This window comes from Canis lupus, chromosome 12, assembly GCF_048164855.1.
Source record: "Canis lupus baileyi chromosome 12, mCanLup2.hap1, whole genome shotgun sequence".
In the NCBI taxonomy this organism is placed as follows: Eukaryota; Metazoa; Chordata; class Mammalia; order Carnivora; family Canidae; genus Canis; species Canis lupus.
In genome coordinates this window covers 10,571,835-10,588,364 of record NC_132849.1, presented here as the reverse complement: position 1 = coordinate 10,588,364, position 16,530 = coordinate 10,571,835, and the positions used below count along the sequence as shown (strand labels likewise).

At 43.3% G+C, this 16,530-nt stretch overlaps 1 protein-coding gene across 4 annotated transcripts in view; it reads left to right on the top strand.

Moving 5' to 3' along the window:
• The first annotated feature begins 4,965 nt into the window (after positions 1-4,965).
• CD101 (CD101 molecule) overlaps positions 4,966-16,530 on the top strand; it is a 36,023-nt gene continuing 24,458 nt past the window's right edge. For 3 of the 4 annotated variants that reach the window (XR_012004148.1, XM_072769629.1, XM_072769627.1), the window contains exons 1-3: positions 4,966-5,739; positions 13,441-13,821; positions 15,097-15,513. Coding sequence is in view for 3 of the 4 variants with exons in the window: in XM_072769629.1 (XP_072625730.1) it covers positions 5,697-5,739; positions 13,441-13,821; positions 15,097-15,513 (841 nt within the window). In the remaining variant the exon portion in view is untranslated. Of the gene's footprint in view, positions 5,740-13,440; positions 13,822-13,997; positions 14,153-15,096; positions 15,514-16,530 lie in introns of those variants that run through there. The other variant, XM_072769630.1, reaches the window with a different exon arrangement.

Sequence of the window (16,530 nt, the reverse complement as noted above, 5' to 3'; positions counted from 1 at the left end):
GCAGCTTCCAGTGGAACCGGGCAAGTGGGAAGAGACCTAGGTATCATTCTCCAGCTTGGGGCCAGGTCGCAGCTGGGCCTGCTCAGGACCGGTTTCTTCCTCTGTTTCACGAGGGTGTTGACTGAGGTCACTGTGATCCCTTCCTGTGGGGTCACTACATGATGTTCCAAGAATGTAGGTCAGTTCCCGGGTTTCTTATATCTTGGCCAGTTTAACACTTGCCAAGGTGAGGGTGGAGTGACCCTCAATTTAACCTGAATTGTAAGAGCTCAAACAGAATCATGACTAGCTTCCTGCTGATCCCTTGGGGTTTTTCTTTTCCATCCTCCAGTCACACACACTATCCCACACACATTCTGCCTTCTGAAATCATGAATGGCAAGCTAGAAGATACAATGGAAAGAGTATGATCATCTCACACCTGTTACAATGGCTAAACCAACAACACAAGAAACAACAGATGTTGGTGAAGATGTGGAGAAAGGGGAACCCTCTTGCACTGTTGGTGGGAATGCAAACTGGTGCAGTTGCTGTGGAGAACAGTATAGAGGTTCCTCAAAAAGGTAAAAACAGAATTTGCAACACAGTCTAGTAATTCTACTACTGGGTATTTACCCCAAGAATATGAAAACACTAGTTCAAAAAGATCTATGCACTCCTGTTTATTGCAGCATTATTTACAATAGCCAGATTATGGAAGCAGCCCAAGTGCCCATCTATCCATCGACAGATGAATGGGTATATATATATATATACACACGCACCACACAATATTACTCAGCCATAAAGAAAAGTCTTGCCATTTGCAACCGCATGGATGGCTTTAGAGGGTATAATCCTCAGCAAAATAAATCAGAGGAAGACAAATACCATAAGATTGCACTTGTGTGGAATTTAAGAAACAAAATAAAGGAGGGAAAAGAGACAAACCAAGAAACAGATCCTTAACTCTTAAGTAGGTGTTTGGGGGATCTGGTATGATTCAAATCATATGACAATGATGATCACCAAAGGGGAGGTGGTTGGGGGATTGGATTAAATAGGTGATGATGGAGATTAAGGAGTGCGCTTGTCATGGTAAGCACTGGGTGATGTATAGAATTACTGAATTGCTATATTATATACCTGAAATTAATATTAACACTTGTATGTTAACTATACTGGAATTTAGAATTAAAAACAAAACAAAACAAAAGACACTGAACCAAGAGGAAGAAGGCAGCCATTTCCTAGCCATACCGCCTTGGCCAGGTCAGTTGATTCCTCTGAGCCTGTTTCCTCATCTGTAAAATGGGATTCGTAATACCTGTCACATGGTGATGTGAGCCCTTCCATAAAACCATGTATGTGAAAGTGTCTTGTATGGAGCCTGACAGGTAAAAAGTCCCTGATGAAATAGTTTGGGGCCTGCATGCTTCAGACAGGAGGCCACAGTACCCAAGATTTCTGTGATTTTGTGGAATATTTGTGCATGTCAAATCTGAAAACAACAACAACAACAAAAACCACTTCTTTTTATTAATCTTCCAGGAACTGGAAAATAATTTTTTTTCGTTAGTACATTCCTGTGTTGCTTTGTCCGTTCCTGGCTCTCTCTCTCCGTCTGACTCAGGAAGTGCGTTTTTACATTCTTTTCGGCTGATACAATTACAGTGCAGTGATTCCCAAGGTAATAGAACAACACTCTCTCTGGCTTTATCTTTCTTCTTTTTTCCCCCTTGACAACAGAAAGCTGCTTTTTTTTCCTTCCCTCCAGAAAAGAAGCGACATCACTCTGTCAATGTTAATTCTGCAGAAATGGAGCCACTAAAATAGAAAGAGGGGAAAAATTGGCAATAGCTAGAAATGAGAAGTTGTATAGCATTTATTTGGTGGAATGTATTTCAGGAATACCGATACTATGAATTATTGGCAATGATCATCTCCGTGGTCAATGCTCATTTCTAAAATAATTCTCTTTTCAGTGCATGCAGCAGCACATTGGCTTCATCGGTAGCTCTAGTCCTTTTTGCCCTGTAACTTTGCTGTTCCCCTCACTAAAAAGATGGAGCCTCTTAACCCGTCTCTTGCATTTGGACTTGGTCATGTGACTTGCTTTGATCTATGGGATGTTAGCACCATGATAAAAGTAGAAGCTTTAAAAAGTGCTGTTGTGTTTCTACTAGTTCTTTTGGACTCCTAACCTCATCATGAAAACCAGCTTGGGCTAGCCCATTAGAAGGGACAGCCAAGGCTGTTCTAGACCATCCAGCTGGGATAGGTGACTCACAAGTCTGTGAACAAAAATAGATGTTGACTGTTGCAAGCCATCAAAGTGTTGTGGTTTGTTCTACAGCAATAACTAACTGATATAGTGTGTTTGCCTAAAATTTCAGTGCTTGGGGATGACCCATGCTTTCTCCAACTGAAATGATGGACAAATTACTGTAGTTCAAGCCCCACTGATATAATAGTCAACAGCCTGGAAAGGTCGTTTGAAATCCCCATTCAAGATAAACTACCCTTTAATTGTTCCCTGAATATAACCTGTGCATCCCTGCCTTTGTATCTTTGTACGTTGCATTTCTCCCTCCTGGAATATCCTTCCCTCCCTCCTCTGCCTATTTGAATCATACCAGATCCCCCAAACACCTACTTAAAACCAGCTTTTTCTGAATGACCTATGGCTGCTCTCTGCCTACAGAAGCCTCTTCGGCCTATTAACTCTTAGGATATTTTTTCTCTGAGCCACAAATTGGATACTCAACATACACTGCCTTATTTGGTTACTCTTTCTTTCTTTCTTCTTCCTCTCCCCCCCCATCTTTGTCCCTTCCTTCCTTCCTTTCTCTTTCTGTTTCTCTAACAAATACATACACATTCACGCACGCATGTGATAAAGCACATATGGAAAAAAGTTAAAAATTGTTTGAATATAGGTATAGGTTTGTGGTGGTTTTAAAATACCTCCATGGATTCTTGACAGTCCTTCCAAAAAGCATAGCCTTAGGGCACCTGGGTGGCTCAGATGATTGAGCATCTGCTTTTGGCTTGGCTCATGATCTCCAGTCCTGAGATCGAGCCCCATGTCAGGTTCTGGGTCCAGTGGGGAGTCTGCTTCTCCTTCTCCCTCTGCCTCTCCTGAGCTTGCTTGCTTGCTCTCTGTACCTCTCTGTCTCAATAAATAAACTCTTTAAAAGCAAAACAAAAAGCACAGCCTGATTTCCTTCCTCTTGAGTGTGAGCTGGACTTAGTGATTCATTTTTAACAAATAGAATAGGGTGGAAATGATAGTGTGTAGACTAGACCACAGAAGGCACTGCATCTTCCATCTTGGTCTCTGTCTCTTGGATCACTCAATCTGGGGGAAGCCAGCTGCCATGTTGTGAGGACACTCAAGTGTTGCTGTGGAGAGGCCCCCGTTGTTAGGAGCTCATGCCAACTGACTCCTGTTTCTTATCTATGGTTGTATATTAAGCTAGATTCAAGTTTCTGGAGAGACTGACTCATCTTCCATTTCTCTTATCCCCAAGCCTTGCATTATACCTTGAAAAGGGTAGTTACAGAGCTTTTCACTAAAGACATTAATATTCATAGTTTGACTGACCTTGGAGGGCTAATTGTTAGGTATCATCACTAATAATAAATCCAGAGGGGAAGAAAGTTAGAAGTTAGAGGCTTCCAGACCTGAATGTATTGAAGGTTACCCTACTCTACTATAATGGCCACTGGGAAAATAAGCCCTGTGTTAAGATTGGCCTGATGTCCCATTCCCAGATCAGCTATGCTCTCTCCCTCCTTCAAATGTCCATACCTCTTTATCTGTATTTGTCTGGATGACCTCACCCGACTTACCTTGTGTGATAGCCAGCCATGCTCCTGCTTGTCCCCCCACCCAAAATGCTCCACCATTCCAGACAGAAGATGCTAAGATCAGAGGCTACCCTCTAATTCCAAATCTCTAGCTATCCCTCCACAGTATTTTAAATGCCCTAATTCAGGACCTTATCACTTATATGGAGGACTACAAAATCTTATAACCAGCCTTCCTGCTTCTAGCCTTGTCTCTCTCTCCCTCATCTTTCAACCAGTTAGCAATACACAACATGGAATTCAATTCAAAGGGAAAACCCAATCAGGCATTCTCCTCCTAAAGAAGAAGGGGGGAGGACCTCAAAAGCTCCCCTCATCTATGAAATAAAGGCCAAGGTCCTAGGTCTGGCATGCATGGCCTAGTAAGATCTGCCCCAGCCTACCTCTATGGACCCTGCTCCTTTCGTACCAGCCCCAAACTGTATTCCAACAGGAGAGCATGGCTAGTGCATCATTATCCATGCTAGGCTGCTTCTTCCTCAGCTGTACTTCCCCACCCCCTTCTTCCCTAGTTGTCTCATTTGGCCTAGACCAGCCCAGCCTGGTCTTCCCTCTTGCCCACCCACTTTTTCCCACTTCCTTCAGGGACTGCCTTGATGACTGTCTTTGCAACATTGCATTGTGATTCGCTGATTAAGTGGAAGTTTCCTGAGAACAAGGACTGGGTTGCTGACATCTTCATATGTGCAGAACTTACCCAAGCACCCAGCATATAGAAGTACTAAAAAATTGGTGAATGGATGGATGGAGCAGGAATCGGCCTGAAACGGTGGCCTGAAGCACACCAGTTTATTACTGACCTATCTAGATGTAGCCTTGACCTAGGGAACCAATGTCTTCATTGAACCCCTCCTGGTATGATCTTGTCTTCCAGGATTAGATAGGATTAAGTTGGCTGGGGTTCAGTCCCAACTGTTATATTTAGGCATCTACTCGCCATTCATGGTGCCAGGCCCATCTTGGACAGGTGAAGACTCACTTAAATGTCACATGATGGCAGCTGACATTCACTGAGCACTTACTATGTACCAGGTACCATTCTTTTTTTTTTTTTTTAAAGATTTTATTTATTAATGAAAGACAGAGAGAGGCAGAGACACAGAGGGAGAAGCAGGCTCCATGGAGGGAGCCCAATGTGGGACTCAATCCTGGGACTCCAGGATCACGCCCTGAGCCGAAGGCAGATATTTAAGTGCTGAGCCACCCAGGTGTCCCACCAGGTACTGTTCTAAGTGCTTTGCATTCATTCATTCATTCAACTCACACAGCAGTCTGATGGGGATGCATCCTCTTAGTATCTCCATTTTACAGATGAGGGTTAATAACTTTTCTAAGATCACGCAGCAATTAAAAATAGGATCTGCATGCAAACCCAGGCAGCCTGGCTCCAGAGACAGTCACCATTACCATCTCCTCGTGTCTGCCACGTTTTGTGTTTTCCAGGGGCCCTTCTTACATTTCATAGTTCTCTCTCCCAAGAGGGAAGGAGAGGTAAGGGCTAAGAAGAGAATGTTACTGCTTGATTTTCTATTTATTTGGTTTACCTTCATTTCCTCATGATTATCTAATGATACATACTTAGCCTAGACAAGGCCCATCTTTTCTTATTTGTCTGTACACACTTACCCATGAAGATCACTCACTTTTCTCACTCACATTCAAGTGATTAGCCAAGAACCATATGATGCAAATGGTTTTTCTCTTTGCAAGCTGTCTGTGTTTCCCAGTGCACTGAAAACCACACTACTGCTTCCTCTTTGCATTTGTAGCAAGAACACAGCTTTTGCCGCTCAGTGTCTGAGCAACTTCAGTGACACCACAAGGAAAGGTCTGTCCTGGCCCAAATGGCACACATCCCACGTGTGGCATCTTTCTTTCTTTTTCTGAGTAAGTGTCATCATTCTGCCTGTCTCTTATCCCAGGAGCTAGTCAACAGGAGGCTGTTGGGTGGCAGAGCAGGACAATTTGGTATTTACAGGAAAAACTATGCCACTCATCTCTGGTGTCGGCAATAATTTTTGACTTTCTGATAGAAGTTGCATGGTTTACCTCGGCATCCTTGAGTTCTAGGGTGGTGCAATGCTTGGTTGAGTCTGTGAACCCATGGATTTTTACAGATGTGTGTTGCTAGATCTGCCAGTTTTGCTGGCCCTGCCTCAACCTTATCTCCCTGGGCTAACCCATCCCTGGCACCAGTGAGGGCTCAGCTCCCCAGCCTGAGAGGTGACCTTGTGTTTTGTCTGATGTGTTTGCCTTGAGGATGTGGCTGGATGGAAGGGAAAGTTCTGAGAGCCCTTAGTAGTTTTAGGTTAAGCTAACAGAAGGTTCTGGATCTCCCTGGGAGCTGAATTGCGAATCAGCTTGAGGGATTGAGAAGGGCCAAGAAGATTTGCCGGACTCTGCTAAAGGGCATCCAGAGGGGTCTTAGCTGGCCCAGGAGCAGGGTGGAGGTAGACAGGAGAACACATGGCCTGGGCTAGAAATGGAATTGTTCCAGAGCAAGTAGCAGGTACTGTTTTGGTGCTGTGCACGCCTTAGCATCTGGTGAGGACTATGGATCCCACCTTAGAATAATTTTTTAAATGCCTAAAATAAAATGCATGGGATTATAGGGGAAATCCATCATACTGGAATGCAATCATCAAAATAGTTTTAAATAGTGATGTAGTCATTTATTTGCTTCTTTACAAATTCCATAACAAGATCTAGACGTGGTCTGTTAACCACCAAACTTCCAGGGAATAAGGGATATGAATCATATTTCAAGATATCTGCAACAACTATAGTGTGATGTGAAAATACCTATGGCTTTTTGTCCACAATCAGGACTGAAGGAAATACTAAATTTTCATTAAGACTAATGAAAAATAAAGATGTGGGGGGGGTTTCCCCTCTACATTTATGAGCCATAAATTCCCCTCGAATTTATGGGCCTTTTAATCCCGTGTGTGGCTCAGGTTAAGAACTTCTGTCAAGGGCAGCCCCGGTGGCGCAGCGGTTTAGCACCGCCTGCAGCCCAGGGTGTCATCCTGGAGACCCGAGATCGAGTCCCATGTCGGGCTCCCTGCATGGAGCCTGTTTCTCCCTCTGCCTGTGTCTCTGCCTCTCTCTCTCTGAATAAATAAATAAAAAATCTTAAAAAAAAAAAAAAAAAAGAACTTCTGTCAAGACTAAATTGAATCGGTGTGGGGACTCAAGTGACTGGAAAGGTAGGGGAACTAAATGAATTTATCATCAGCGTGGCCAGAGCTGTGGCTAACGCTAAAGAGGCGACAGCCTCCAGCCCAACATTGGCTCGAATTGAACTGGGCTTGTGTCTCAGCAGACATTAGATCATGTGAGATAAGGATCCGATCTAGGGCCTGATAGGGTGAGAAGTGGCCTGCAGGGTTAGTTAGGAGGACTGGTTAGTTGCTGGGTGAGGGATGCCCACCAGACTGGCTTGGCAAGCACTGATGGCCTGGAGGATTGGTGGGATCTTCACTGGCTGGTACATTCCTATTTGTCCTGTTCACTATTGAGTGTGAGTCTGTCTGTCTCTCTCTTTCTTTCTCTCTTTCTCTTTCTTTCTTCCTCTTTCTTTCTTCCTGTCTTTCTTTTTTTCTTTGAATATGATTCTTAAGTGCACGTGTTTTGTGTATTTGGACTGTGTGTTTGGCTTGTGTATAGGGGAAAGCAGGGTGTATTGTGCAATAAATCAGACACTGCAAAGTCTCTCTCTCTCTCTCTCTTTTTTTTTAATTCTGGTGAGCAGGCTAGAAGGCTTGGGTGAAGGCAAGTTGTAACCAGGTTCAAAAAAAGAAAGCTGGAAGCTTTTCCTTAACCCACATAAACAATTATCCAAACTGAGGCATGTATTTATTTCTTCTAGGTTCTGACTCACCCTAAAGCACTAATTTTGTATAGAACCACAGTTTTTATGTGAAGAGCTCATAAATCAGGAAGTGACTTGAAAGGACTTTGGAAGCCTGCTGTCTTTCCTTACAAACATGGAGGGAAATTATAAATAAGGGAGGAACTTAAATGCTGATCAATTGATGGGTTACATTGTTTAGCAAAGGTGTACTTTGTTAATTTTTTTTAAATTTTTATTTATTTATGATAATCACACAGGGAGAGAGAGAGAGGCAGAGACACAGGCAGAGGGAGAAGCAGGCTCCATGCACCAGAAGCCCGACGTAGGATTCGATCCCGGGTCTCCAGGATTGTGCCCTGGGCCAAAGGCAGGCGCCAAACTGCTGCGCCACCCAGGGATCCCAATTTTTTTAAATAAACATAAAGACTGATTAATTTTGCTAGGACATGGTGCTGGAAGAGGTTAATATTATGGGTAAATGAGCTCTTGGACTTAGGACTCAGCTTTGCCTTCCTGATCTGGATCTGTCACCCCTCACCCTGACTAGCTGCCCTATATGTAAAAACCACTAATGTGAGAGGGTGCTAGGGGGGACCGATTTTTTTTTTTTTAATTTTACCATGACTGTATTCGTAGAAGAAAATGTTTTTGGTTAGAAGCTTTCTCAGCCTTCAAGGGCATAGGGATTTTGTAAGTGTAAAGAAAAGGATGTTGCTTGTTATGTCTGTAGTTCTCCAGGTAGGTTTTGTATGAGATGGAATGATCCGAAGTTGCTATTTTTGTGGATCAAGAAAGGTCAGTTATGGGCCATTTTATATCATCCAACCTTAACAGCTTCCATTTAAATAATATAACAGTAAATTTGGCAACTATTGAGATGCTTGGGTGGCTCAGTGGTTAAGCATCTGCCTTCGGTTCAGCTCGTGTTCCCGGGGTCCTAGGATCGAGTCCTGCATTGGGCTCTCTGCACAGAGCCTGCTTCTCCCTCAGCCTATGTCTCTGCCTCTCTCTGTGTCTCTCATGAATAAATAAATAAAATCTTTAAAGAAAAAAAAAAAAGAAAAGAAAAAAAGCCAGTACCACCCGAGAAAAGTGTGGCCCTGGTATGGTGTGTAGGTGCCCAGCATTGTGTCCATCAGTCAGTGAGAATTTGAGCTGCTGTGCAGAGATCTCTAACCCTCTGTCCACTGCAAGAAAAGCAACAGAACAGTCCTCTGAATTATTTTACTTCTTAGGAGGAGGAGAGATAGGTACAACATATCCCATAGGGAATATCTTGACAAAAGATGCTTCAGCATATAGTCCCAATGCATAGCCTTTTGAATTGATCTCTGTCAACCATTCCTTTCCACACCAAAAATACCTATGAAACTTCCACACTGTTGCTTTACTTCTCTGAGGAAGCAGTACCTTCCCCATCCTGTTCTTGACCTCATGCCTCTACTAGGACTTTCCTCCGTTCTTTATCCTGTTGTCATCCACATCTCCCCTCTCAGCTCCTCTTGCCATCTGCCACCCTATTCTGTTTCCCATTTCCACAAAACTTCTTGGAGTCGTTCACCCCTCCTACAGTCACTTCTTATCCTTGAAATCCTCTGCTTCTGGTCTTTTGAAACCTCTTTTCAAAGATCTCCTCCGATATCCTCCTCATCAAGCTGAAAGAACCGTCCCCCCTGCCTTTGGGTCCTTACCCTCATAGCAGCGTCCAGCAAACAGACAAGCCCTTCTGTGGAACATTTTTCCTCCTTTGGCTTCTACGCACCTGTGTCCTGGCCACTCTCCTATCTCCCTTGCTCTTCTTTCTGGGTGTTCCTTATCCTAGCCCCTAAATACAGAGACCCTCTCATAATCTCTCTTTAGCCTTCCCCCTTGTATTCCCTAACACTGCCCAGCACTGGAACTGACCTAATCCACACCCATGGCCCAGAACCCTCTGTGGTTATAAAAAGGTGCTCAGAGGAAGCAGTGAGAAACAATGGAGACAGCCAGGGATTTCACATTTGCAGATTTAGGTTCAAGACCAGCTCAACCAATTACAAGTTTGACATTGCTAAATGTGGGACTATCACAGAATTCTTAAAAAGGATTAGGCCATAGAGATTTTCAAAGGGTTGACTAGACTTGAAAGTATATATATATATATATATATATATATATATATATATACTTTTTAAAAAAAGATTTATTTATTTATTCATTCAGAGAGAGCGAAGAGAGGCAGAGACACAGGCAGAGGGAGAAGAAGGCTCCATGCAGGAAGCCCGATGTGGGACTCGATCCTGGGTCTCCAGGATCACACCCCGGGCTGTAGGCGGCACTAAACCACTGCGCCACCGGGGCTGCCCTATATATATACTTTTTAAAAAATATTATTTCCCAGTGTTTGCTGGCTGTCTTTCCTGTTTATGGTATTCAAATTTAGTATTTTCAAAAGCAAATGCAGTATCTTCTCCCTCACCCTTGAACACAGCAGTCTCTTCCTGATACCCTTCTTTCTTTTTTTTTTTTTAATGAGATTGTATTTATTTATATATTTATTTATTTAGAGAGTGAGTGCGAGGGTGGAGGGTAGAGGGAGAGGGAGAGAATCCCAAGCAGACTCCAAGCCCAATGCAGACTCCATCTCTCGACTCTGAGATCATGACCTGAACTGAAAGCAAGAGTTGGCCACTTACCTGATTGAGCCCCCCAGGTGCCCCATAATATCCTTATTTCTGTTAACAATATCATTATTCTCTCAGTCAGCCTCACAAAACCTGCCATCATTTTTTATTTCTTCCCGCCTTCCCTTTCTCCATCCACCCCTTCTACTACTTCCAAGCATCTGAGACCCTGAAAAACTCTCTAGATTTTATCTCGATGGTGGCTCTTTGCATTCCGATTATGGTCATCATTTCTCTCCTGGGCTACAATGGTTTTCTGTCACATTAATTTTCCTAAGACTTTTCCAACACTTACAGTGGATTCCCCATCGCCCAATTAGTCAAGTCCAAACTTTTAAACATGACTTCATGGTTTGGGCCCCAAATTCCTATCCAGCCTTACCTCCTTCTATTCATCTTCATGTAACCCTTCCCCTAATCCAGTTTATCACTCCCTAATTGCTAAACAGGTCTTTTGATTCCTAGCCATATAATCATGTCATGAAGTCACCCCACTTAAATCATCATAATTTTTCTGATGCTCCAAATTCCACTTCTCATCCTGCCTGTCTCTTCCATAAACCTTTTGTGTTTCCCTCCCCTAAAAGTGCAATCTCTCCTTCCCTCAGATTCCTTAAAGCACTTTTATAATCTCCCTGACATGGAGATATGACCATCATCCTGCCTTACTAAAATTTTAAAATCATGAAGTCAAAGACTATCCGAAGCTCATTTTCACGTCTTAGTTTCTGAAGCATCAGAAATACAAGTTGTTGAATAAATATTTATCAAATTGGCAAATAAAGCAGTAGAAAATGGAGTGCTAGTTTTCACAATAAAATGTTTCACATGTGGTACCTATCTTTTAAAGTTATGTAAGATGTTGAACAAGTGTTGCCTAGCCACCAAAATAGCATTGTGGTCACATACCCTTAGAAATAGGTTAGTGGTACCTCAGAAACCATATTTCTATAAACATTTTTATTGTGGAATATAACACAAAGGAAAAGGTAATAAAACATAAACATGGAGATTAGCAAATAAGTAAAAAAAGTAAGAACCATGTAGTCACTATCCAGGTCAAGAAATAGAACATTGCTAGGACCCTAGAAGCACCCACCCACTGTGCTGTGTGCCCCATCCAGATTACAACCCTCCCCCCTGATGCACAATCACTGTTCTGACTCCCATGATAACCACTTCCTAGCTTTTCTTCTTTTTTAAGTGATTTTATGTTTGTATTTATTAAATAATGCAGTGTGGTTGTGCCTGTATTTAAATATTTATAAAGGACTGGAATCATTCTACATATCGTCAAAAAGATTCTCCGTATACTGCTTTCAACACAGTCATCCACGTTACAAACAGTTGTGATCCACTTTCATTTCTGTGTAATATTTCATTTTATGGATGTGCCACAGTTTGTTCTGCTGATGGACATACAAGCAGTCTCAAGATGGGGGATATGATGAACGGTGCTGTTGTGGGTATTCTTTCATACATAGCTTGGTGCACAGTGCACACAGTTCTCTAAGATATATATCTGAGTCTAACCAGCGTTGCCGAAAATGTTTTCAGTTGCCTCTGTTGGATAATTGTTTGGTAAGTAATAAGTTACATTTTTCCTATACATTTCCTATACATTTTTCCTATATGTGCCTCAGTATTAGAAGAGCATAATATAATTACATCACATTAACTGGGATGTATGAATCAGTTGGCGTATTTGAATTATTATTGGAAATGTGTGTGGTTGGTGGGATGTTTTTCAGTTTTGCATTAAACATTCAATAGGCCAGTTTTAGTGGGTTGCCTCAGATGACCACTCACCCTTTCTCCCCATATGTTGTAGGCCCCCCTTCTATCAGAATTTTTTCCATTCCAAAATTCCCATCCCCCACCTTATGGTCTCTATAACATCATTTTTCCTTTTTCTCCCTTTTTTGTCCCCCTCTACTCTCCTTTACTTGCTGTTCTTGTGGGTTTGCAAAAGTCAGCAGATACCCTGCTTCTTCCCTACCTTCTTATGAGTTCTATTCTGTTCATTCCACAATACCAGCAGTTGCTCCCTGGCGGGGCTGGGGAGTGGGGGGAGGACTCTTCTGATGTCTTTCTCGTCCTCTTCCCCTTCCACTGGGCCCCAGGCCCCTAGTGAGAGATTGGGCTCACTCTCTTTGGCATCTCTGTTATTTGCTCTTTGTTCTTTCTGTGGCACAAACTAGTCTCTTATATCAGCCGGATCCATAAACACATGCCTTTCCATTTCTGCAAGCTGCTTGATTTTGAACACATACACTTCAAAGAAAATGTTGCCAATTTGATCATGTTTTCTCCTTTAAGCCTGATGCTTGAGATTTGTCTCAACAGGAGACAGTCCAGAGCAATCCCAACTGAAAACTTTCAGTCAGAGAAGAACTGAAAGGGACTCTGAGGCCAGATCCTGGTGGACTTGACTGGCTGGCTTTTACAAAGCTTTTCGATAAAGCTGTGGTGGCTCTTGAAGAAAAATGACAAAACAAAAAACCCTCCATGGTATAGAAAGGAAGTGCTGCTGTCTCTCTGGATGCTAATTTTAGCTAGTCCTGCATTTAGACCTGGCCAGGAGCTACAAATAGTTCCAGCCAACTAGCAAGACAAAGAAAGCGCAGCATCAGAGGCAGTGGGTAGATTTGTCTTCTCCGCAATCTCTGAGAGAACTGTCTGACAGGTACCCAGGAATTTGCTGAATTGTCCTAGAAAATAACATAAAAGGTGAATTTCCTTATGTAGTATTGACTTTCAAATAAGTGCCCTTAGACAACACCGGGCGCTAAGTATTAGCAGGTGTAATAGCTCTAATACTGTTGAAGCTAACCTAAGAGGCTAGGAATTATTACAGAAGTTCAAGTCCTAAAAGAGCAGTGAATTCATCAAGCGATCCCACCGTGCCTCAGCCTGAAGGAGACATCGAACATTCGAGTCAATCATAGCTAATAACCTGTGATCTCATTTACTAGAACTCTTAATACAGGGAGCTGCAGAAGGGGGGCACACTGGGGACTGGAACGCAAATCTCTTTTGATTCCCCTTTCTCTCTTTCCTCTTTGCAAGCTAAGCTCAGCCTTGGCCAGAGAGAGGTAACCATCCAGAGAGGACCGCTGTACCGGGCTGAGGGCTACCCCATCAGCATTGGCTGCAACGTAACTGGCTACCAGGGCCCTTCTGAGCAGCATTTCCAGTGGTCTGTTTACCTGCCCAAAGCCCCGACCCAAGAAGTCCAGATCGTGAGCACCGTGGATGCCACCTTCTCTTATGCAGTGTATGCGCAGCGGGTGAGAAGCAAGGGGATCTATGTGGAGAGGGTCCGGGGCAACTCGGTCTTCTTGCACATCGCAAAGCTCCAGTTGAAGGATTCTGGCGAGTATGAGTGTCACACGCCAAACACAGATGAAAGATACTACGGCAATTACAGCGCCAAGACAAGGCTAATTGGTAAGCTGCCTGCCCCCCTGTTCTTGCCAGTGTCCCCCCCACCCCAACACCTTGCAGTGTGACGTGGCTTTCCGTCGTGTCCTTGCTTTGGCAAGAGAGCCCTCATCGCCCTCTGGATATGTTGCAGATGGGGCACAAATCGGTATCTCCCATTCTCTAAATGTTCATCTTTCCAGTCACCTTTGCCCTGGGAATTTAGATGGTGTGTGTGGTCTAGGCCTGTCCACAGCTAGCCACGGGGTGATCGTAGCAACATCAGACAAAACTCTGGGAGTTCTCCCCATGTCATCTCTTCTGGAGGCAGAACGTGAACTTGGTAATATGATCAGTGGTAAGTCACTCGCTTGGAAATGATTATCCACAAACTAGTAATGTCCAACATATTTACATGGAGAGAGAGGGTCATAATCTTTGTAGTTAGCATTTTGTCCCCTTGCCTAGAATATCTTAGCACCTCTTTCTCAGTCTAGCCAACTCCTACCTATACTTGCACCCAGTTTAGGTTTTACTTCTGTGAAATCTGTCCAGATGGTCTCAGTGCATATTCCCCCTCTTTGTTTCCTCTTGATCCTCTATTCACATTGCTATTATTAGCGCTCACCCGGTTGATATGGTATTTGGCTACTTACATGACTCCTACTTCACCCCAAGGAGAACAGTTAGGAGAACATGAGAACAGTTATCTCAGCCCCAAGCACAGTGGCTAGCCCTGAGTAGCTGCTTAATAAATACTTACTGATTGAATCTAAGTGCTGCCTTCCCATAAGCTTGGGCTTGGAGGAAGAACACAATGAGATGGTAGTAGGATGGTTGTCAAAACTTTGGTGAGGGCTGCATTTTGGCTCTGAATGGCAGATTGTAAGGGATTATTGCAGAATTTTACAAAGAATCAGGTTAAGGTGTAAGGAAGTGAAGTGACTTGCTCCAATTCCTGTAGTCAAGTAGGGACAGATTTAGGATCAGAATCTAGGTCTTCTAGCTCCCAGTGCTCTTCCCTTTTAAATACTCTGTGTCTGAACAGCTAAATTGGTCACAACCTATGCTAAAAATGTAAAGTCAGGGTCAATACACCACTGAGCCATTAGTTTTGCCAAGTCCCATGGACTATGTATACAGATGCCAACATTCCTCTTGGTGGTAGGGAAAGCATATGGCTGGTTGAAAAGCAACTAAAAGTATGTGCTTTACGGACGGTGGGTCAGGGCGCCATCCTTATCCAAGGAGGCTTATCTGACAGGTTATTGGGACAGTCAGTTATCATTCCTTTGTTTCCAGTTATTCCAGATACCCTCTCTGCCACCATGAGTTCCCAGACTTTTAATAAGGAGGAGGGTGAATCATTGGAACTTACCTGTGAAGCATCCAAAGCCACAGCTCAGCACACTCACCTCTCTATCACCTGGTACCTGATGCAGGATGGAGAAAGAAGCCAAACTACCAAGATTATTTCCCTCTCCAAAGATTTCACGTTGATCCCTGGGCCCTCATATACAGAGAGGTTTGCGGCTGGTGATGTACTGCTCAACCAGCTTGGAGTCACTACCTTCAGGCTCTCCATAGGGAGGCTCCAGCCCTCAGATCAAGGTCAGCTGTTCTGTGAGGCAACTGAGTGGATTCAGGATCCAGATGAAACCTGGACTTTAATCACGAGAAAGCAGACAGCTCAAACAGCTCTGAGAATCCAACCCACAGGTAAGGATCTTCTCAAGCAATTCATACTATATTGATGGTGGGTGTTTATGGGATATCTTTTGGGTTTTTTCTAATCTTTTGTTGTGTCTAAAAAAGACATTTAGGAAGTTTGAATACATTTTGGTTTTGGCATCTGGGAAGCATAAGTAAGAAGAGGGACATTTGGTTTCAGGCCTGTCCACAGCAGGTTTCCTATGGGATAAGATCTTCTGAATGGTTAGAGATTCCACAAGTCATGCATGAAAATGTTTTGTTATCCTCCTTGCTGAGCCCTGTGTAAGCACTTTATCTGCTTTATCTACTTTATCTATATTACCTAATTTTAAGTCCTTGCTCCATAGGGCAAGTGGTCAACTCCCCATTTTTAAAACAAGGAACCTGAGCCTCAGACATGCAAAAATGCTGGTGAGAGGTAGAGCTGCTGCTCCAAGCAGGTGTGTCTCTCCAAAGCGCCCACACCACAGACACCCAGGCCTCAGAGTAGCTCCAGTTGCTAATGTGGAACTTTGTCTTACTGCCGGGATTTCCTTCCACCTGACCCCATTTCCTGCTTGGGATGGTGTTACTTTTCATGATCCATTGGCATTTTCATCAAAGCAAGTGGGAAGCCTCAGCTGCCATTCCTGGTTTCTCTACACGGGCTATGGTCCAATAGGAAGAGGTTGCAAAAACCATATATTTCCATGCTAAAAGCAGTGATCCATTGATAGATCATTGAAGATTCTTTCTTTCTTTCTTTCTTTCTTTCTTTCTTTCTTTCTTTCTTTCTTTCTTTCTTTCTTTCTTTCTTTCTCTTTCTTTCTTTCTTTCTTCTTTCCTATTTTATTTATTTGACAGAGAGCACAAGCAGGGGGAGTGGCAGGCAGAGGGAGAGCTCCCCACTGAGCAGGGAGCCTGATCTGGAGCTTGATCCCAGGACTCTGGGATCATGAGAACAATTTTTATTTAAAACAGTCTTCATTTATTCTTACTTATTTATTTCACAAAAATTCTATATATTTAAGGTGCACATAATGT